This window comes from Prosopis cineraria, unplaced genomic scaffold (genome assembly GCF_029017545.1).
Source record: "Prosopis cineraria cultivar Desert tree isolate PC_DT_omini unplaced genomic scaffold, ASM2901754v1 PC6, whole genome shotgun sequence".
Lineage (NCBI taxonomy): Eukaryota > Viridiplantae > Streptophyta > Magnoliopsida > Fabales > Fabaceae > Prosopis > Prosopis cineraria.
This window is the reverse complement of record NW_026555337.1, coordinates 3635889-3657120: the sequence shown is the minus strand read 5'-3', so window position 1 is coordinate 3657120 and position 21232 is coordinate 3635889. Positions and strand designations below refer to the sequence as shown.

Below are 21232 nucleotides of genomic sequence, written 5' to 3'. Positions count from 1 at the left end.
TATATGGCCAGAGAAAAATATATAGTTAGGGTCGATAATTAACATAAGAGATCTTCTAATAAAATAGACATTGTGGGTGGCTGCGCTTTTAAATAATCTTAATATATATTTTATGTGTGGGCGTAATATTGATGGTCATATGAATATACTATTATTCTATGATTCTTACCTTCAACTTTACCATTCATACACTAAAATGAGTAAGAGTGAATACATTGTTAAGTTCATTGTTTTTTTTTTTAAAAAAATATTTGACTTAGATTTAAATTTTAATTGCATGTAATCGCATTTATTTATTTTATAACGATGATTATTTCAAGTGGAAAAAAATCATAAGAATTTGTTAATTTGAGGTAAGTATCTCACATGCAACGCAAGAAAGTTAACTCTGATTTATCCATAAAATACAAACTCAATTTTACAAACCGGACGGTAACGAGGGGTGTACTCTCACCACTTTTAATTATAGAAGCCTCTTTTTGCAAGTTTGATTTGTTGATTTTTTACAGGACCCATTTTTAATTTATCTGCTACATTTATTATTTTTTTAAAAAATAAAAAATTTCCTCTTAAAAGAGTTGCTCTGGCAATAATTAATTAGGAAAGAGAGGTAAGGATTCAACTGCATCCATACCAAGTACACCCTTCTATTATTAATATGCTACTTGTTTTCAGTTAAAATTAAGACACCTAAATTTTTTATAAATTATTTATTTTAAAAAAATCTCTTTTTATTAATATTATTAATATTTTAAAATTTATTTATGTTGATTTAATTGAATAAAAATATATTAAATATATAAAATTAAATATCAAAATATTTCCCTTTAAAATATTAATCATTAGAGAAAAATATAATGCAATTAAAAAAAAACCTCAAAACACTTTTGAGGTTAAGAAGCAGATGAAAAGGGAGAAAACAGAGAGGAATTGGATATGAATGATTGAGAAAGGTGATTTATGAAGGGAGAAAAAAGGGCGATGAGTATAAGGGGATGGGAATGGAACATGCAGGAGAGAGAGGGAGGGGGGGTAGGTGTGAGAATGAACGAACGACCTCGTCGCGCACACAACGCACCACACTTTCTTCGAGCACTCGCTGTGCTTCCTCGTCTCCACTTAAGCTTCGAACTATATATATACCTCTCCGCTCCTCTCTCCTCTCAGCTTGACGTTCCCTTCTCCGAGAGAACACCAAGCTTCCCTCCTCTCTCTCCTTCCTTTTCTCTTTTCATTTCTCCTTCGACATGCAGTCTCTCTCCTCTCACCCTTCCCATTCTCTCAACTACCTCTCCCATACCCGCACCTCCGCTTATCGGGCTGCTCCGACCCGCTTCTCCGTCAACTGCGCTTATGGCTTCGATTCCGGCGGATTGTGTTCCGGTTTCGCCTCCCGGGCTGACTGGCAGAGTTCCTGCGCCATCTTAGCTAGTAAGGTCGTCTCTCAGGAGCAGTCCTCCACCGATGCCAACGGTGGCACTGCCGACCACGTCGCCGCCATCAACGGCCATAAGGCCGCCGTAACGGATCTCAACCTTGTCCACATCGGTAATTTAGAAGGTAGCGACGCTAATAAGCCGCTCCCGCCAAAGCCGCTCACTATTTCGGATCTCTCCCCCGCTCCGATGCATGGCTCGCAGCTCCGCGTGGCTTACCAGGGCGTTCCCGGAGCATACTCCGAAGCGGCTGCCGGCAAGGCCTATCCGAACTGTGAAGCCATTCCTTGTGACCAGTTTGAGGTGGCCTTCCAGGCTGTGCAGCTCTGGATCGCCGATCGAGCGGTTCTCCCTGTGGAAAACTCCCTTGGCGGCTCGATCCACCGGAACTACGACCTCCTCCTCCGCCACCAGCTCCATATCGTCGGGGAGGTCCAGCTTCCCGTGCACCACTGCCTTCTCGCGCTCCCGGGTGTTCGGAAAGAATATCTAACCCGCGTCATCTCGCACCCGCAAGCCCTCGCCCAGTGCGAGCACTCGCTAACCAAATTCGGCCTCAACGTGGCACGTGAGGCCGTGGACGACACCGCCGGTGCGGCGGAATTCATCGCAACCAACAACCTACGCGACACGGCGGCAATTGCTAGCGCACGCGCGGCGGAGCTGTACGGATTGCAGGTCTTGGCAGATGGGATCCAGGACGACCCGAGTAACGTGACCCGATTCGTGATGCTGGCCCGGGAACCCATAATTCCGCGCACGGACCGGCCCTTCAAGACAAGCATAGTCTTCGCTCACGATAAGGGGACGTCGGTACTGTTCAAGGTTCTATCGGCCTTCGCTTTCAGGAACATTAGCTTGACGAAGATCGAGTCAAGACCTCACCGGAGCCGCCCGATTAGGGTGGTGGACGATGCGAATGTGGGGACGGCGAAGCACTTCGAGTATATGTTCTACGTTGATTTCGAAGCTTCCATGGCAGAGGTCAGGGCGCAGAATGCCTTGGCAGAGGTTCAGGAATTCACTTCCTTCCTGAGGGTGTTGGGGAGCTATCCCATGGACATGACTCCATGGAGCCCCTCTTCTTCCTCTTGTCCCAGGGGAGATTAGCAACATCTCTCTGCACGCCACAAATTCCCCAGAAATTAAAGAATATAAAAATATTTCATATATCTCGCAATCTGTGAAAGATTAAAACAAAGGGGAGATTATTTCGACTCTCTTCCACATATTTCAATTTGTTACCCCGTACATGTTTCTTGGATTCACTTAATTAATTTAATCATGAAGAAAATTGCGAAATTCAAGTTTAGCGACCTTGAAAGGGATCAAAATTAAGGAGTGGGGGATATGCCAAAAGGTTGGGTTGGTGAGGATTAAAAACACTTGCCTTGTACATAGAAAGAGAGAGCGTGAGGTGGTAGATTTTGGTCAAAATGTGGTAGGTGGCCACCATGCTGACAATTCAGGGGAAGGAAACGGCCCCGTTAAGTGTATCTTGGTATGTGTGAGAATATTTTATGTTTGAGGATCAAAAAAGTGTACATGAGAGTGGATCAGTAGATAGAGTCGGTTACTTTATTCTTGGTATTTTTATTCTTCTACTCAATCATGTATTTTCCGACCAAAGCGTGTGTACATACATGATACTGAGTTATATGTTTGTTTTTAAATTAAAGTTTCATTTAGTTCTTCTCTCCTTTTAACGTTGCCGTCTGTCTCTGTCACTACTCTTTCATTTTAAAAAAAAAAAATAGTAGCATTGAGGAGCAATAACATATTCAATGGGGGAAAGCTAGTTTGAGAATGATCACTAATTCAATTTAGGCGCCGAACTGCGTCATTAAGGATTGGCAGGCGTCATCTGGTTGTTGTGTGTATTTAATGACATCATGTTTGATTAATTAGCAATATGGCCAATAGGTGGAAGAGGATGAGAAGGGAAGCGTTTTTTATTTTGTTTTGTTTTGTTTTTTTTTTTTTTTTTTTGTGGTGGGGGTGGGCTTTCTAAACCAAAATAGCTTGAATTCCACGAGGTCTGGCACGTAGTAGAAAAAAACACAGACCAACTTATATGAAAGCTACATGTACACTTGTAAACTGTGGAAATGTCAAGTGTATAATCTATTCAATATAGCTGAAGGTTCTTTGCTTCAAGATAGAAGGCTCAAGGATGAAGGTTTTCTCACCAACTCAAAGTCAATAATAATTGCCAGGCAAGTCAAATCTTGAAATTTTCACAAATCGAGACTACGTGTTCCAAGGCCTGGTCCTTGTTTCTTAGTTGCACCAACCCTTTTTTTAACTTTTTTATGAGGGCGAATGACGTTTAGATCTTGACAAAAATTTTGTTAAATAATTTACAGACATTAATTTAAATATATGCAAATGAAAATATCAATTGTAAGTTAAGAGTTATACTTAAACGTAAATGACTTATTTATAATTGAAACCTCTAAATTTGTAATTGTATGATTTTTTTTATTTTCAATTGTTTTTATAATTAAATTGACATTCTAAGCCTAATTGTTATTCTCCCTTTTTTATACCCTCGTACTTCAAACCAGTTGAATACAACATATTCTTTAAAATTCCTCCTGTTCTTCACTCTTTTTTTTTTTTAGCCAAACCTGTTCTTCTTTGCTCTGCTTCTGGAGTCTTATAAAGAGTGTTAATCAGATTCAATTTGTCCGGTTTTCATGAAGTATTTTGCTGGACGTTACAGGCTGTATATAATTTCAGGCGTGTCTTAATTGGCAACGTTGAACAGTAATTTAAGATCTTTCTGCTTAACATGTTAATTTAAAGTGATCAAACTTTACATGAATTCAAAGTATCTCACTATATATGTCTCATTCATGACTGATTTGAAATTTCTGAGTGTCTTCACGCAGGCAAAACAAAATATAAAGGCTCATAATGGTTAGTCTACCATCCCATAATTTGTAGAAGTGAATGGGAAATAACAAAGCTGTGCACAAAGCATGGCAATCCGAGCAGCGATGAATGATATGGGTACATTCGATTTCATGGGAAAAAAATAGTGCTCAAGAAGAGCATGCATGTAATATACTAATATAGACATATAACAAAGCATGATACATTAACCGATTGCAAAACTGTGACAATTTTAGTGTTCACTTTACTTTCTTTTTTTGTCTCTCCCTTTAAAAAAAAAAAAAGATATGTAATAATGGCAAAGACGATGAAGGTTTTGACGAAGTTACTAATTAGTATGTTTAGAAAAAAAGTGAAGGTGATGATTAAGCAAGCATTATAGCGTGTGATGGAAGATAATTATGTTAAGGTGGGGGAAGAGAAAGAGAGGGAGAGAGGAGAGGAGAGAGAGGGTTTGGTGAGGAATGGAAGAGCGTGAAAATGAGAAGTGGTGTGGTGTGGTAGGTAATGTAAGATACTCCTTCCTTCTTTGCATATAAAATATTTTTAATTGAATCATATCAATCAGTAAAAATTAATTATTTAATTTAAAACACAGCAATGTTTTTAATTTTTTAATTATTATAAATAAAAAATAAATCTCTTTTTTCAAAGCAAATTAATAAAATATTTTTTTTAATTTAATAAGGATATAATGTTTTATTCATTAAAAATTATGCTAACAATTTTTTACATTTAAGGACAAAAAAAGGTTCTAAATTTTTTTTATATATAGGGATTATTTTGGATACTATACAAAAGGGGGGAAAATATTATTTAGGATTTTTTTAATTAAAAATATAGTCAATGAAAAACTGCACTATTTAATTTACATTTAAATTATTTTTATTTTTTAACATTTAAAATTTTTTATGTTAAAGGAAGAGTAGTTCTTATAGTATACATTTAAAAAATTGTAAATTCTTTATGTTTAAATAAAGAATCGATCGAATTATTCGATCAGGAAGATTCAAGCAGTACCAGATATCGTGTTTTCAATAAATCATATTTCATTTGTTTCCCGAAAAAAGTGATGCAGACAAATAGCTAATGTAACAAATTGCCCCATTTTTATTCTTTTTGTTTTAAGATTGGCATGTGGTGTGATAGAAAACTAAAAGTCAAAATTATCATCAACATGTAAGTTCTTGATTTATCAGTGGATGAAATCTAATAAATATTATATTCACACACACCTGTATCGTTGAAAATTTTCAGTGCACACAGGGAGGGAGATATTTTATGCGTGGATGAGAGTGGTTGTTGAGGAGGATTAATGTCAGAAATTTCTGTTTGGAAAAACCATTACATGACAAGTCTTGGGAGTTATCAAATGAACCTCTTTAATTTTTAAGATGTCACTTCGCTACAAGGCAAGCACTTGAATGTGTATGAGAAACATGATGGAAAGGAAGATGCTTCTTTCATGGAAATCGCATTGAAAAGCATCTTCTTCGCTTTCTCAGTCCATTTCCTGGAAGATGCCATCTTCTTCCCTTTCACACTAATATTCTTATAGTTCTCAAATCTCATGCACTAGGCTCTAACAAATATTTGATTCAAGGCGGAAAAGGGGAAGTAGAATGGGTGGTGAGGATTGAGGAGTAGTTAAGTTGGGAGGCATGAAGTGTGGGGCCCACGAATAATGATGACGAGGATAATTTCGGAGTTCTAAACAAGGTTGAGGTGGTTGTAAAGAAGCATCTTGAAATGGAAAAGACGTCACCGTGTCAGCAAGATGCCGATGCGAACCATTTTCTGGATTAATTGATAAGAAAACGTAATGAACATAATTAACGCACCATGTGAGGTTTAAACCACAAAGCCCAAGTCGATGACGGACAATATATACAAGCTGACAAAAGCATGAAGCATACCCGCGTGGTGGTCCCTCTTTGCGCGGGAAACTAAACGTGGGTCGGTGGGGATATGACTCATGTCATGTGAGCAACAGAAAGAAGGAGGCCCACAAAAGAGTGGTCCAGAGAATCTCATGAGATCGTCCGTTACGTGTAACGTTGGGTATGAAGACAACCTTAAGAGGGCCTCCATCTCTCTGATGACTTGCCAGGTCAAAGCCCGTGTCCACTACATGTCCTCCTCTCCTTTCATTGGGATTTCTCGTGTCTCAGAAAACTTTGCAAGCCCAAAATTAAAAGTCACATTGGCCAGTCCAAACGATCAAAACAAAAAGCCATGGATCATGTCCTTTTTTATTTCATGATTGGGAGTGAGTAGAGAGGGATATTAAAAAAGGTGTTGTAAAAATAAATCTACTTGGCATCATTTAATTGCAGCGCTAGAGATGCGTAATATAAAACTAAGTACACAAGCAACTTCTTTTTCCAAACATCTTCGAGATATCTCATTCGGGAAAAGAACTTGTATATATGGTGTATTTTTTCCCACCCAAAATAAACCAAGTTGATTTTTTACTCAGGTTTGCTATACTTTTAACTTATTTTGAAACTTAACGTTAAATTAATTTAATTAAAGATGAATGGATGCACTAAATTTGTCCTCCATGCCACAACACCAAACAAAGGCCAAAAATTTGTTTTCAGCAATGAATGAAAACCCACTAGGCCTAGTTGATTAACATTGTAAAGATTTCGGTGGTAGAAGGGGTGGATAAAGTTGTTTGGTTGGGAAGCAAAGATGGTGTTTATTCAGTAAAGATGGGCTATAAGTCTACTATGGAGTTGTTGACAGTACCTAATATTACGAGGCCTGATTCTTCTTATAAGCCCACTGGACAATTGTGAAAAGGTATGTGAAGTATTAAAGTACCTCCAAAAATCTCTCATTTTATTTAGAGGGTTGCTAGTGGTGCTCTTGCTACCAAGAAGGCTCTCTTTAGAAGAAAATGAGCTAAAAGCTCAATTTGCAATATTTGCAATGTGCATGAGGAGAAAATTGAGCATGTTCTATTTTTGTGTCCTTGGACAAGGATGGTCTGGTTTGGCTCACTATTGGCACTGAAATTTAGCAAAAACCATGTCTATAGATTTGATAAATGGCTTAAAGATTATCTAATGTCGAGTTTTGGTGCTAATAATCATGCAATAACATTAATTTCAACTTTTTGTTTGGATAAGCAAAAGTTGAAGCTGTTTGCTAAAGTCAGCAATGAGAGAGCACTGTCTTGGTGTGGGATCAATAAAAATTAATATTGATGGGGCTTTTTGTGTTAAGAGTGGTAGAGCAGCCATTGGTGTGGTTGGGATGGATTGTAATGAATGTTTTTTGAGTGGTATTGAAAAGGTGGTTGAGGCTTAGACTGCTATTCAGGCTGAATGTTTGGCTATGTTAGAAGCGTTGGGGATGAAAGATTTGTTTAGCAATGGCCTTATGATTTTTGAAACTGGTTGTGAAGAACTTTATAGGAAGCTATTGCATCAGGATGTGAAGGGGTGTGACTAGAGGTGTTGGGATGTGTTGGATCAATATTTTTTGCAATGGAGATTTGTTGTGGGTTGTGATCTATCTTTAGTTTCAAGGATGGGCAATTATGTTGCTGATTGGATTGCAGCACATTCTATGAGAGGTATGGTATCGGAAGGATGGCTGTACAAGCCACCAGCTTCTCTATTTGTTATTTTGCAGGATGATCTTCATAGCAGAAATGTTGAAGCATGAAAGAAAAAAGGGATGGGTTGATTGTTTAAGTATTGGGTAGGGTAGGTTGTATTTGTTTGTTGTTGATTTCTATTTTGTTTAGTTTGTATATGTAGGTTTATTGCTTTCCTTGTTTCTTTTATAGGTGGACTAGTGTATGTAATGTTTGTTTTAGTGATTAATAAAATTTATTGGTTTTGTTCAAAAAAAAAATGCAATGAATGAAAACTCAAACCGGACTAGTAACTTAGTAAACTAGCTAGTTGGTTGGTTTGGGCTGTAAGCAAACAAGTCAATACAGTGGTGATCTAGTCAATCCAATTCATTTATTTGAACAAAATTGTTTAACTTTTTAAATGTTATTGAAATTTTATTGAGTTTATTGAATTTTTGTTGGGATTACACTGACATATATAAGACTTTTATCTCTTTACTGAATTTTTGTTCCATTATTTGAAAGAACTAATAATTTTTTATTTAAATATTCTTTTTGCATATTTAAATGTGAATATTTTTGGATATAAATTAAATTATATTATTGTAATTAAAATCAGGATGACTTTTCATTAGACTACTAACCCTTAATTCACTATTTTAACTGGTTTAATGATTAATTTAATTTTTAAAATCTTTATTTGGCCGAGCGTCGTCCCTCTGAGCCCCGAGGACATCCCATGAGATGAATGATTCAATCCCCTCTTGCTGTTGAAGTTCAAAAAGAGCGGAAAGAAAAAAGTAAAAAACTTTTCTTAAGCGGTCCAGAAAGAAACTTGAGGAGAAAAATTACCTTTTCTGGCACGTGAAACTAGCAGAACATTGAAGGAATGAATATTTATCGATTCATTTGTACATTCTTTTATTTGGATATTTCCATCACTTTAGAGAATCAAAAAAATGAAAAAACACACAAGATAATCTTTTAGCTTCTATTAGTGAAAAATAAAAATCAAAAGTATACCCTAAAAACAAAACAAACTTTCTGTGCATTACACAATACACATGATATGAGAAGCAAGCTTCAGTCCCCATAACAGTATAACTTGTGGATAACACAACTTGTCAAGGATTTGATGTTTCGTATTAATTAATATTATTTTTTTTTATGTGCTTTGGCGGGATGCTCATTAATTTCCTCCGTTCCTTTCTATGAATGATGCTTTCATCCTGGGCAAGCAGAAAAGGAAGATCGCTAGCCTTTTTTTTTTTTAACCTAATCTTCTTTTTGGCAAAAAGAGGAGCACTTAAGATCCGCGTTACTTGCGTTTTTACCACATTTACGTTTATTTTCTTGGCATCGAAGTGTGTGAAAGCTAGACAAAGAAAACATAAGGATTCTCTTTTAACGAAAGAAAAACAAGGGAAAAAGAAAAGAATATTACTTCTACATATTTATCGGGGAAATAATATTCTGCAGGTGAAAGTAATAGTTTGCAAGCTGGGTGATCTGTTATAAATTTCAAATTTCCCATAAGTAATATTGACTGAATCTATATACTTACATGATGTTGAAAGTTGTATTGCATAAAGTTAGTAAATAACGCGATTTTTTTTTTTCTTTTAAGGTTGGGACGATGATAAGAATTCCTTTTTTTCTTTTTCAAATGAAAGGAAGAGATCCAATTAGGATGCAGTACGAAAGATGATGAGACCTATGTAAATTACTCATATAAATAGATGTTAGAAATGAGTAATTATAAAATTTCATTTGAATGTCAATTTATAAAGTTGAGATATCTAAACATAAACTTCTTTATAAAAAAAAATAAAATTCTTAGTATGATTTTTTTTCCAATTAGTTGAAACTTGAAAAAGGTATTTGTATATGTGTTATATGATATTTTAATCTTTAAAATAATACCCTCTCCTAACATTTAAAGTAATAAGTAGTTTAACAGCATTGAATGTCTACTTAAATTGGTTGAAATTTGAAAAATGTAATTATATGTGATAAATGAAAATTTAATTTTTTAAGTAATACTCTCTCCTAGCATTTACAGTAATTAGTAGTTTAAGAGTAATGAATTTCGACTTAATTTGGGAAATGAAAATTGTTCATTAATACAGCTCAAAACGTTGGGAATATATTTTCATTCTTAATTGTTCTCAAATGCAATATAAAATAATAACAATTAATATGAATAAGAATAAAGATCTTCTCTGCCGTGAGGTTGCAAAGCCTCTCTCGATCTTGTTGTCTATCTTAGAGAGTGTGTTGGTTTCGCAGACCGTCAAAGATTGGAAAGGTTCTTTAATCATCCCCTCGTTATTTATGTCTGAAATGTTTACTCTTAGTAGAAAAGGATCTTGACAGTAGGTAAAGCTTTTCATTTTCGTCTTTACATCTTGTGTTGCCTTCACTTATAATACTCAATGTCACGTTTACGTGAAAGGTTTTTTTGGAACCACAGATTATATCTACAATGTACAGAACCATTGCTGAATTATAAAGACCATGTCAGAATGTCATTGTAACTGTTAGAGTAACTACAAATACATCTGGCCATTGAACCCACCTCAAACAATGAGGTTAAATTACATTCTTATTGATAGACAGGCACTTCCTCGGTTTTAAATTACCAGATATTTTTAAGAAAGATTCAACATTTTAAAATATAAGATATTTTGATAAAAATAATATTTCATTAATAATACTTTTTTAATATTAACCTTTGCATGTTTTCTTTCTTTTTAATATTCTTTCATTAATGGAGTATTAAATAAAGAATATTTTTAAAAATTTATATTTTTATCTTAAAAGGTAAAGTTGTAAAATATATTTAATAAGTTTTACTATTATGTGAGATTTTATCTAAAAATATTTTATAATTTAGGATGGAAGGAATATAATTTATTTCTTTTCTATTATATCTCATGAAGCATTGATTTTTTTTTTAAATAGAATTATCCTGCAATATCGCTTATAGGTTCAAATTATTTTAGATTTGTTTTGTTACCAATAGCGTACTAAAATCAAAGCAGCGGTCGGAGATCAGCGTTTGCTCCTGAAGTTGAAATGATTGTTTTGAGAAGGGAGAAGTTATTACTTTAATAATTTCAATTTGATTAATGGTTATACAAAGTTCAGCCTCTGCCATCGTACTTTTATTATTGTTTTTAATGAAAGAACAAGAGTCTTACTAAAAGAGGAGGATGACATATCTTACAGGTCTTTTGCAAGCATTCCTTTGTTTGAAATTCTGAAGACTGTTTGGAAAGAGATACCTTATATGTATAATTGTTAAGTTTTTAAATTGAGTTTAATATTCTTACATTTTCAGCTTATAAAATTATGCCAACTCGAACTATATAAAAGTTTGGTTAAACTCATTAAGCTTGTCAATTTTCTTTCAGTTGAGTGAGTTAAGTATATATTATAAAGATTCAATTCATAAAAATTATAAAACCTAATTCAAAAGAAAAAAAACTTAAAATGTAAAAACTAATATTAATAAAAAAAGAAAACAAAAATATCAAAAAATAAATTTCCCTATTTTAAAATTTTTATGTCTTGTATATGATAATTTATCAATGTAAATATGTTTAATTTCAATGATTTATATTTTTAATATATTTAAATTAAATTATAATTATATTTTAATAACTATTTGTTAATAGAGATAAACTCTTATGAGTTTATAATCTGAGTTTGTGATTTGAGTTTACATTTTTATCATAATTTTATTTAAACTCGTGAGTTTAATAACCTTACTTACAAGTGAGCTTCTATCATAATTTATTTATTCTTGCAATTTGTGATAAGTATCTTCAAATCAGTATTGGATATGTATTTAATAACTTGATTTCAAGTATACTTGGAATTATTGATAGCATGAATCAAGTCAAGCTCTATGAAAGAGAAGATGGTTTCAAGCCAAGTTGAAATTCTTTTTGAGAAATATTAAGTCTGCTAATTATTATAAGGTGCAAAATTTTAATGTTATAGTTTTGTCCCATTAGCTGATACTTTTGTCCGCTGCGCCAATTTTGACAACAGAGGTAATCAGATCAAATTACAACTGAAAAAGGGAAAAGGGCGCCCCCTATTATGGCCTTGAAGCTTTAATTAGCTCAAATCACATATTTATATAAGTTCCATAAGTGGAGGGACAAAATATTGGTAATTATTTATTATTCAATACATTAATAATAATACCGCATCATGTTAGGCTTGGTTCACTGCCCAGTGCACTGTAAGTCTATAACTAATAAATTGATCAAATACTTAAAAAATAAAATGCTTGTCACATACGCAACCTGAACAACTGCAAAGACCAGGGATTGGTCACGAGATGGGATGACTGAGATACTTTTGTCCCATGTCATAGTCCATTGTTAAAATTGTTTCTTCCCATTAAAAATTGCGACGAGATTATGATATTTTGATAAAATAGATAATATAAAAAAAATAAATGATAACATTTATTAAAATATTAAATCACATAATTTATTAAATTTAATATCAAAACAACATGTATACATAAATCATAATGATTTAAAATTAATTATTGAGTTACATTAACCATAATTATAAACATATAATTTAAAGTCAAATATACAACGAGAAATAACACATCATGACACAAGTACAAGTAACTTTCATGTTACAAAAACAATAACAACAAACAAATTAAACATAATATCAAATTATTGTTGTTCTTTTCTAGTTAAGATATTTGAAGTTATTGATTTTGTTAAAAATAGAGCAAGAAATACAATATAAATAAAATTATTAAATAGGTAAATATAAGAATAAATTGTGCTAATATAATTAATAAATTGTAAAAAAATAGATTACTTTGTCCTGCTTGCTTCATGTCATTAAAATTATTAATATTAATAACTTTTTATTTTGAATAGTTATTGTAAATATTAAAATTATAATTAATATAATTTATTATTAATAAAATTAATATATTTAATATATATTTTTTAAAAAATAATATATATATATACACACATACATATAATATTTAGGATGTGATATTCCAGAGAGTAATTTAGTGTTCTATTCTATCTTAAACCTCCCTTCGTCTTATTTTGAGAACTCCTATCTCTCTCCTTTTTTTGGGTTGGAAAAGACTTTTTCCTAATATAATCAAAATAAAACTGAATCAACTGGAATGAGTACAAGGTTTAACACCCTATTAGGGACAACATCGTCTTTAGGCTTTTTAATAATTTTTTATTAAAGTAAAATGTCGTCTATGCCGTCCAGAAGGAATAATTTCTTTTATAATTTAAAAAAAATAAAAAAAGTTTTTCTTACCACATATAAAAAAATATAATAAAAATTCTTTAAAATATATAAATAATAATTTAATTTTTTAAAATATTATAATATTTTTAAAATTTTTAAAAATTTTTTATCACTGATAAATTTATATAAATTGATAAAAAAATTTATTAAAAATAAATAATTTATAAATTTTTTTATATTTATAATAATATAATAGCAAATCACAATTTCATAAATTAAATTTTTTATTCATTATTATATTATTGTAAATATAAAAATAAAAATTATAAATATAAAAAATTATAAATTATTTATTTTTAATAAAAATAATTTAATAATTTATATAAATTTATTAATGATATAAAAATTTTTAAAATTTTTAAAAAAATTATAATATTTTAAAAAATTAAATTATTATTTATATATTTTTAGATGAATGTTACTGTCATTTTAAAAATTATTCACACCACTCTTTGCAAGAAAGAAGAAATAACATTTTGAGGAAGAGCGGGACCCACACACATGGAATTGAGTGTGCCATACAATCCCGAAAAGGAGCAGCTGGCGAGTCAACGTGATGTGTTCATTCTGCTGCGGTGCTCCTCTCTCTCGTATTATTTATAAATCATTTTTAGTATTTTTATTAAAATAAAAAAAATTATTAAATTTATTTAAAAATTTAACAACTTTCCAACCCTCCAACACTGCACCCTTGGCCATTATTTTCTTCCCTTTTATTGGTGGCAGATTAAATTCAACCCATTAGATATAATAGATTTAAGGATTATTTTTGTTTCTAAATTATATGCAAAAGTTTATAAATAATTTTAAATTCAATTATGTATCATTTATACTCCTTCCGTTAAAAATATAAGACACTTTTAACTAAATTTTACCATTTAATAAAGTAGTTATATATTTTTTAATTAATCTTATCTTTTCATATTTATCCTTATTAAATACCTTACAATAAATATAAAGTTATTATCAATAAGAGCACTTTTGAAAAAAAGTAATGATTACACCTCAAAAAACTAAAAATATCTTACATTTTTAAACACTCAACATCTTAAAAAATGCGTTACATTTTTTAGTGGAAGGAGTATTTCTTAACTATAAAGATTTTTTTTTTTGTTTCATCACCCTATCTTACTCTTTTCTCTGTCCATTTTTTATTAGTGGGGTTTGCTTTTAAATTTTTTTAAGATTTTTATTATAAAACATTACTTGCTGGCACCGCATTATTTTTTTATCCTCTTTCCTCCCCCCTTAGATCTAGAGCTTGATTCTTGTCATTTTCTTCTCATCTCACACTCTCCCTCCCTTGTTCGACTCCCCCTCCACCCTGCCATATGCCTCACCTTTACCGTCATGTCTACCTTCCCAAACCCCCTACACCTCACCACCAGCGTCTTCGCCACCACCCTGTGTAGCACCACATTGTTCACTCTTATCCCTTTCACTCCCAACTAATCATCTCCTCATTCACCATTGCAACCATGATCATTAATATTTGAGAACAACCTCTTCTTCTCTCTCTTTCTTCTTCTTCCTCCCCTCATTCTCGAGAAGACCCAACCTTGCTTCATGATCTCAAGCCTTAACTCCAATGATCGACAAAGTTGTAAGTGGCCAATGAGCAGCAATTGCAGCCAAAGACTTGAATGTATCATCTCCAGTTAGCTAGACTTGCACGCCATGATTGCATGGATGCTGAAGACAACCATACACATGTTAATGGAGGTTGTAAGAAGAATGGAGGAGCCAACAAAAGGGGTTTCCTATCTTTGCTATGCTCTTACTTTGTTTCAGAAACCTAAAAAACTCTTTACACAATTGGTAATATAAGCTTGAGCTTAAGCTCCCTTGCTCCTCATAGAAATGATGGGAACTATTCTTTGAGTAGAAAACCATCATAAGAAAGTTGAGTCATAGATGAGGGAGATGACACATCATTCTTGGGGCTCCATCAATTTATGCAACTTCTATGCATGGGCACTACCTTCCTTGTCAAGTGCCTTCATCCCTATAATACTATTGATTATCCCTTGTTCGGGCCCACGCATGACTGTGTGCTATGGTTTATCAAGCTAGATCAATGGTTAGAGTGTGTATTCAAGCGAGGAAACGGTAAGGTGAAAGTAAGGCCAATACTACATTTTAAGTCACTAAATAGTGTGATGATGAGCACATTTGGGATGATTTACGAATCCGTCGGTGCTTACAATGATGGTAGGCTTCAATTGGAAAGGGAGGGAGAGAGATGGAGAGTGTGAGACAAGAAGAAGATGATGAGGATTAAGTCGCATATATGAGAGGGAGAGGAGAGAAAGAGAGGATAAAAAGTGTGTGTGTGAGAGAGAGCAATGTGGGGCCTACAAGTAATATTTTATAATAAAAAAAATTAAAAGCTTTAAAAATAAGCCCCACTGATTAAAAATGACAAGGCAATGAAATAAAAAATTTAAAGTTGAGGAATATAAATGATTTATAATTAAGTTTATAGTTATTCTTAAACTTTTGCATACAGTTCAGAAATTTACATACAGTTTAGAGATAAAAATAACTCTTAATCAATGTAATAATAAAAGTAAGGCCAGCGCTACATTTCGGCTCATTGAACAATGTGGTGATGAGTATGTTTGGAATGATTTACGAATTTAACAATGCTCATAATGATGCTGGGCTTGAGTTGTATGAGCCGGAAGAGAGAGGGAGAGAGATGAAGAATGTGAGACAAGAAGATGATGATGAGGATGAGTTGCATAAATGAAAGGGAGAAGAGAGATAGAGAATGAAAAGGGATTTAGCTTCTCTCCTCTAAGAGAAGCCTCGTTTGCCTTTCCTTCGAGATAGAGGGAAATTTGGACTATCTAAATTTATGTTGGACAGTTTAGATTTAATATTTTTTTAATTTTTTATTTATATTTTTAAAATAAAGAATATATAAAAATTATAAAAACTTTTAATAAATATACTTATTAATCTGATAGTCCAGATTTAATATAGATGATCTAAATTTAATATAAAAAATTTAAATTAACTTTTTAGATATATTTTTGATAGTGTAAATATATTATGAACAAAATAGTAAATTTATTAAAAAATTTAATATTAAATTTAGACTATCTATATTAAATCTGAACTGTCAGATTAATAAGTATATTTATCAAATTTTTTTATAATTTTTATATATTCTTTATTTTAAAAATATAAATAAAAAATAAAAAATAGAAATATTAAATTTGGATAAACTTGGACGGTCTAAATTAAGCCTCTGACTTAAAGGAGAGGCACCGAATTTGAGAGAAGCTGAGTTCGATAAAAAGTATAAATAAATAAATAAATATACATATATATAAAACAATATGGGACTTCCAAGTAATATTTATAATAAAAATATTAAAAAAATTTAAAAGCAAGCCCATCAACAAAAAAATGGATGGAGAAAATGACAAGACAATAAAAAAAATATTTTTAAAATTGAAGAATATAAATGACTTATAATTAAACTTATAATTATTTGTAAACTTTCACGTACAGTTTAAGAGTAAAAATAACTCTTAACCAGTATAATGATAAATATCACATATTTATACATATAACATTCACAATCAAATCTCACAAATTTTATCCATTCCACTTAATTAGCCTCATATGTTTCTCTTATTTTCCTCTCCTTAAAGCATTGTTTACGTCTTCAAAGTAAATTCATCTAACAAATTTAAAAAATAATGTTATATATTTTTTATAGAAGATAATTTTAAAAATATTTTAAAAATATTATTTAAAAAATTATATTTTAACTTATAAATAAAACTAAACAGATTTTTTAAAATGCATTTTATAAATGGGACAGGAGGGACTATAGATAGTGTTGCATTTAAGATGAAGTTATATTGCTTTCTACAAAATAAAACACATCTAATATATTCTCACGCTAGTTAATTAAACAGTGCCTACATCTCGCATATATTTATTCTCACTTCCCCTCGTTCCCGACGCTCGCTTTCTCCTGCCCATTTAAACTTCATCTTCCGATCTCTCCCTCTCCCTCTCCCTCTCCCTCTCTCTCTCTGTAACACAAACATAGATTTGAAGAAGAAAACATGAAGCCAAGTTTTCGCTTCGCTGCTCTACTCCTCTTCCTTCTATTCCTTATATCCTCCTCCTCAAGCTTATCTGCTCGTTTATCAACTAGCCAACAAGGCAAGCAAAGCACTGTAGTTAGTTGATTATCTAAATGCATATACCTCTCGAAATGCTTTCTTTTTTTTGGAAATTATATCATAAACATGGTTTCTGCAGGGCAGAATATGAAGCCCATTAAAGTCTCTGTTTCGGAGTTAGAAGGCAGTGATCATATCGCAGTAAGCAATTACTTTACATGCATCGTTTCTTCCTCTTCAGGCCTCTGGTCTCGCTTCTTCTTTCCTGCACTTTATCACTGATTTTCAATCGCTTTTGTGCAGAAGTTGATGGGGACGGAGGATTGCAGTAGTGGAGATGAAGAATGCTTCCAGAGAAGGATGGCTGAGGAAGCTCACCTAGATTACATCTACACCCAGAACCATAAGCACTGAAATTATAATTAAGCTTAAGAGTCGCGTCTCTCGTCGATTGAACGAGCTTGCTAAGCTAAGCTGGCTATTATTGCTTGCCAAAAGTGAAGCATCGTGAGTGTCTTCTTCCCTTTAGTATTATCATAAAATGTAACTTCTGAACAGCTATGTGAGCGCCCAACTATTTAGTGTTTCTCATGTACGATATGATGATACACATTTGGTGGAAAACAGAGGAGTCCGAGCTGAGCCTATATGTGTGCCATTTTTTAAGGTCTTTATTGCAAGGGAGAAATTAATTATCATTATCATTATTATTTTGGTGAATCTAGGGTCAGAGACCCTCTCTGAGCTATAGAAATTAAATCATTATCATTCATCAGGCAAGAAACTGACATATGCTAAATGATGCACGGAAACTGTCAGATGCACATTTTTTCAGGATATAGCATAGTTCCTAGCAGATCATTTACTTGATGCAGGCTCCTGCAGTTAAAAATTCAACTATATTACAGATGTAATAATTAGATTATAGACACGTGTCTTGTAGAAAGTTGAGATAACTTGTAGTGTTCCTTGATTCCTTAATAAAAATGTGTCTTCCTAAGTAGTATACCGGATATTGTGCGAGACTTAGCCGAAAAATGCAGGGCAAAGGTAAACAAGAATGACAATACAGCCATGCAGATATAATGTGTGCAGTGACAGTAAAACAAGTTACTAGCCATTGAATTTGGAACCTACGAGTTTTCTTAAACGAAAAGAGGACACGTAGCTAGCTAGAAGGGCCTAATTTGGTTGGAGATAATCATGCAAAGAGAATGGGACAAGGATCTGAGTGATAACAAGCTAAGAAACATACTACAAGAGATTTCATTCTGCAGAATCTTTTCTGTCAAATAAAATGTGAGGACTGCATCTCGTAAATTGTTTCGAGCACTTCCAACGATTGGTTAAAAAGAAGAAGAAGAAGAAGCTTGAAACTTAACTAGCTAGTTAAGCAATAATTGGATTAAAACTGGGGGTTTTTCAGCATCGGAGTTTTAAATATATATGAGAAGCGGTGTCTTAACTCTAAACAGACATTTTTTTTTTTGGCCAGAAATAACTCTAAACAGACATGCTTGCAAGTTGTCGATAGTACTAGTGCTAATTTCCGAAAGAACCGTCGACGGAGGTAGACCGTGGACCTATGATATGTTGAAGAGCATAGGATAGGACGTGTCAAGAGAGATGTTTGGCTCGAATAGTCAACCAAATTAAAGAATACTGCCACTGTCTGTACCACATTGCCACGTGAAGTGGTGGACTTGGGGACTTTCCTGAGAAGAGTGGAAGTCACGAGTTACGTGATGGGCTCTCAGAGATCTTCTGGGCTCCAACCAATCCCTTGATGGGCTTTCCTCCTCTACCGCCCAACACCTGTTCTTTATAAGCACGAACAGGCCTTACTTAAGGGAATCATTTTATAATTATCAAGTTCCCAAGCCTTCTACCAATAATAATAATAATAATAATAAATAAAGTTCCCAAACCAACATCCGTCGGTTCAGGAATTTCAAAAGTTAATAATAACATGCAAACACTATAGCGTAGTCCGGGTTGGGTTCAGTAGATTAATCCTTAACAAATGAAAGTTTGAAACTTTATTAAAAGATATATCATATTTAATGTCTAACAGTATTTTAAATATAATTGTCATTAATAAAAATATGATCCTGGATCACCAAAAAAAAAAAAAAAGGCATTGCCCTCTATTTGTTGCTTGTATACTGACAATTTATAATAATGCGTTGAGAATCGGGAAAAGTGACCTTAGTCACGCGCTTGACATCAAACTAGGACCGATTTAGGAATTTATCATTGTGTCCGGATCATTTAAATTTTAATTTAAGTGATTTAGATTTAACTTATTATTATATATTATATTTTTTAAAATAAAAATTATAGAATAATTTTAATAAATTTTTCATTTTTAATATGATCTAGATTTAATTTAAAGGATTTAATTTAATATTAAAATTTTTATAATTGATATATACTGATTATCTAAATGTACTCTGTACAGTTCAAATTAAATCTAGGACAGTTCAATTAAATCTAGATTGTACAGAGTATATTTGAATAGTTAATATATAGTAATTATAAAAATTTTAATATTAAATTGAATCTTTTAAATTAAATATAGATCATATTTAAAATAAAAAAATTATTAACATTATTTTATAATTTTCATAAATTTTTATTTTAAAAAATGTAATATATTTTGATTTGAATGGTTCATATCTCATTACAATAATAACCCAAACCAAATTCATCAAACCATATGCAAAGGAGCATCTGCTATGGGAAGAGGGTGTTTTCATTTTTCTTCCATCACTTTTAGACCAAAATTTTAATGGTTGAGAATGTAGTTTTGATAAAGTTATTATTTTATTTTACACAAAAATATATAAATAAATTTAAATTATTAAATTTTAAATCTAAATCATTTAAAATTATAATATTTTATTTATATATTTTTGTATAAAATTAAAATAATAATTTTATTAAAACTTAAATTTAAGCCACTGAAAAGTTTTAATATGGGAAAAAGATGGGGGAAGGGAAATGGAGACACTCTCTCTTTCCATCTACGGCGATGATTTTGGTCGTGAAGCAAGATTTTGTATTGGTCGGTCAAAAGAGCAACAGTCGTTATGTATGCCACGTATCACATGACGTGGGCAATTAAAATGCCACATCATCCATAGCCCTATTGTTTATTTATGAGTCATGGTTGTAAAGTCGTAGCTCTGGCTTGTCCCTCAGCTTTTGCTCGCTCCTCCCCCCCTTCTCTCTCGATCACTCACTCTGCTTTGCCTTGATCGTCGTGCGCTCCCATGGGTCCAATCCTGTAGAAGGCAACACGTAAGTAAGTTGGAACGCTGAAAAACGACCCTTTTCGTTTTAACGCTTCAAGTATTATGGCTTCCAACCCGGTAAGCAGTTCTTGCTCCGGCCATGCCCATGGCTACTCCAAGGCTCAACTGTGCTTCTTCAAGATTCTGCATGTGATTTCATCCGTCCCACCCTCTCAACAACAGCCTTCTCTTACCCCGAGACACGATCCCTCCAACCCTTCTCCGAGCACCAGAACGATTGATGTTGATTTCAATCTTGAATCCCGCTGGCCTTCCGATAATGCAGAATTTGAATGCTCGGCGAGTGATTCCTCCGCCGTTGAAGAAACCGACAGCGGACACAAGAGTTTGGAAGTTTCCGGTACCAAGGAGACGAGATTCGAAGAGCATATGGGCGAGGATCGAGAAGGGAAAGAAAAAGAGGAAGGGAGCAAAACGGTACAGTTTGGAGGGGATCCGACGGCGAGTTGTGATAATTGCTTGGATTTGCTTATTGAAGCCGCTAAACTAGTGTTTGAGGAACCGAGTGAGGAGAAGGGC

General features: G+C 32.9%; 1 protein-coding gene across 1 annotated transcript; it reads left to right on the top strand.

The window, feature by feature from the left end:
- The first annotated feature begins 1133 nt into the window (after positions 1 to 1133).
- On the top strand, positions 1134 to 3142 carry LOC129314539 (arogenate dehydratase/prephenate dehydratase 6, chloroplastic). The gene has a single exon (XM_054958006.1). The coding sequence runs from the start codon at positions 1248 to 1250 to the stop codon at positions 2544 to 2546; it is 1299 nt and encodes a 432-aa protein (XP_054813981.1). The 5' UTR covers positions 1134 to 1247; the 3' UTR covers positions 2547 to 3142.
- The last annotated feature ends 18090 nt before the right edge of the window (positions 3143 to 21232 follow it).

Bases quoted from the DNA above. Each gene is read 5' to 3' on its own strand.
- LOC129314539 (XM_054958006.1), top strand. From the start codon at position 1,248: ATGCAGTCTCTCTCCTCTCACCCTTCCCATTCTCTCAACTACCTCTCC.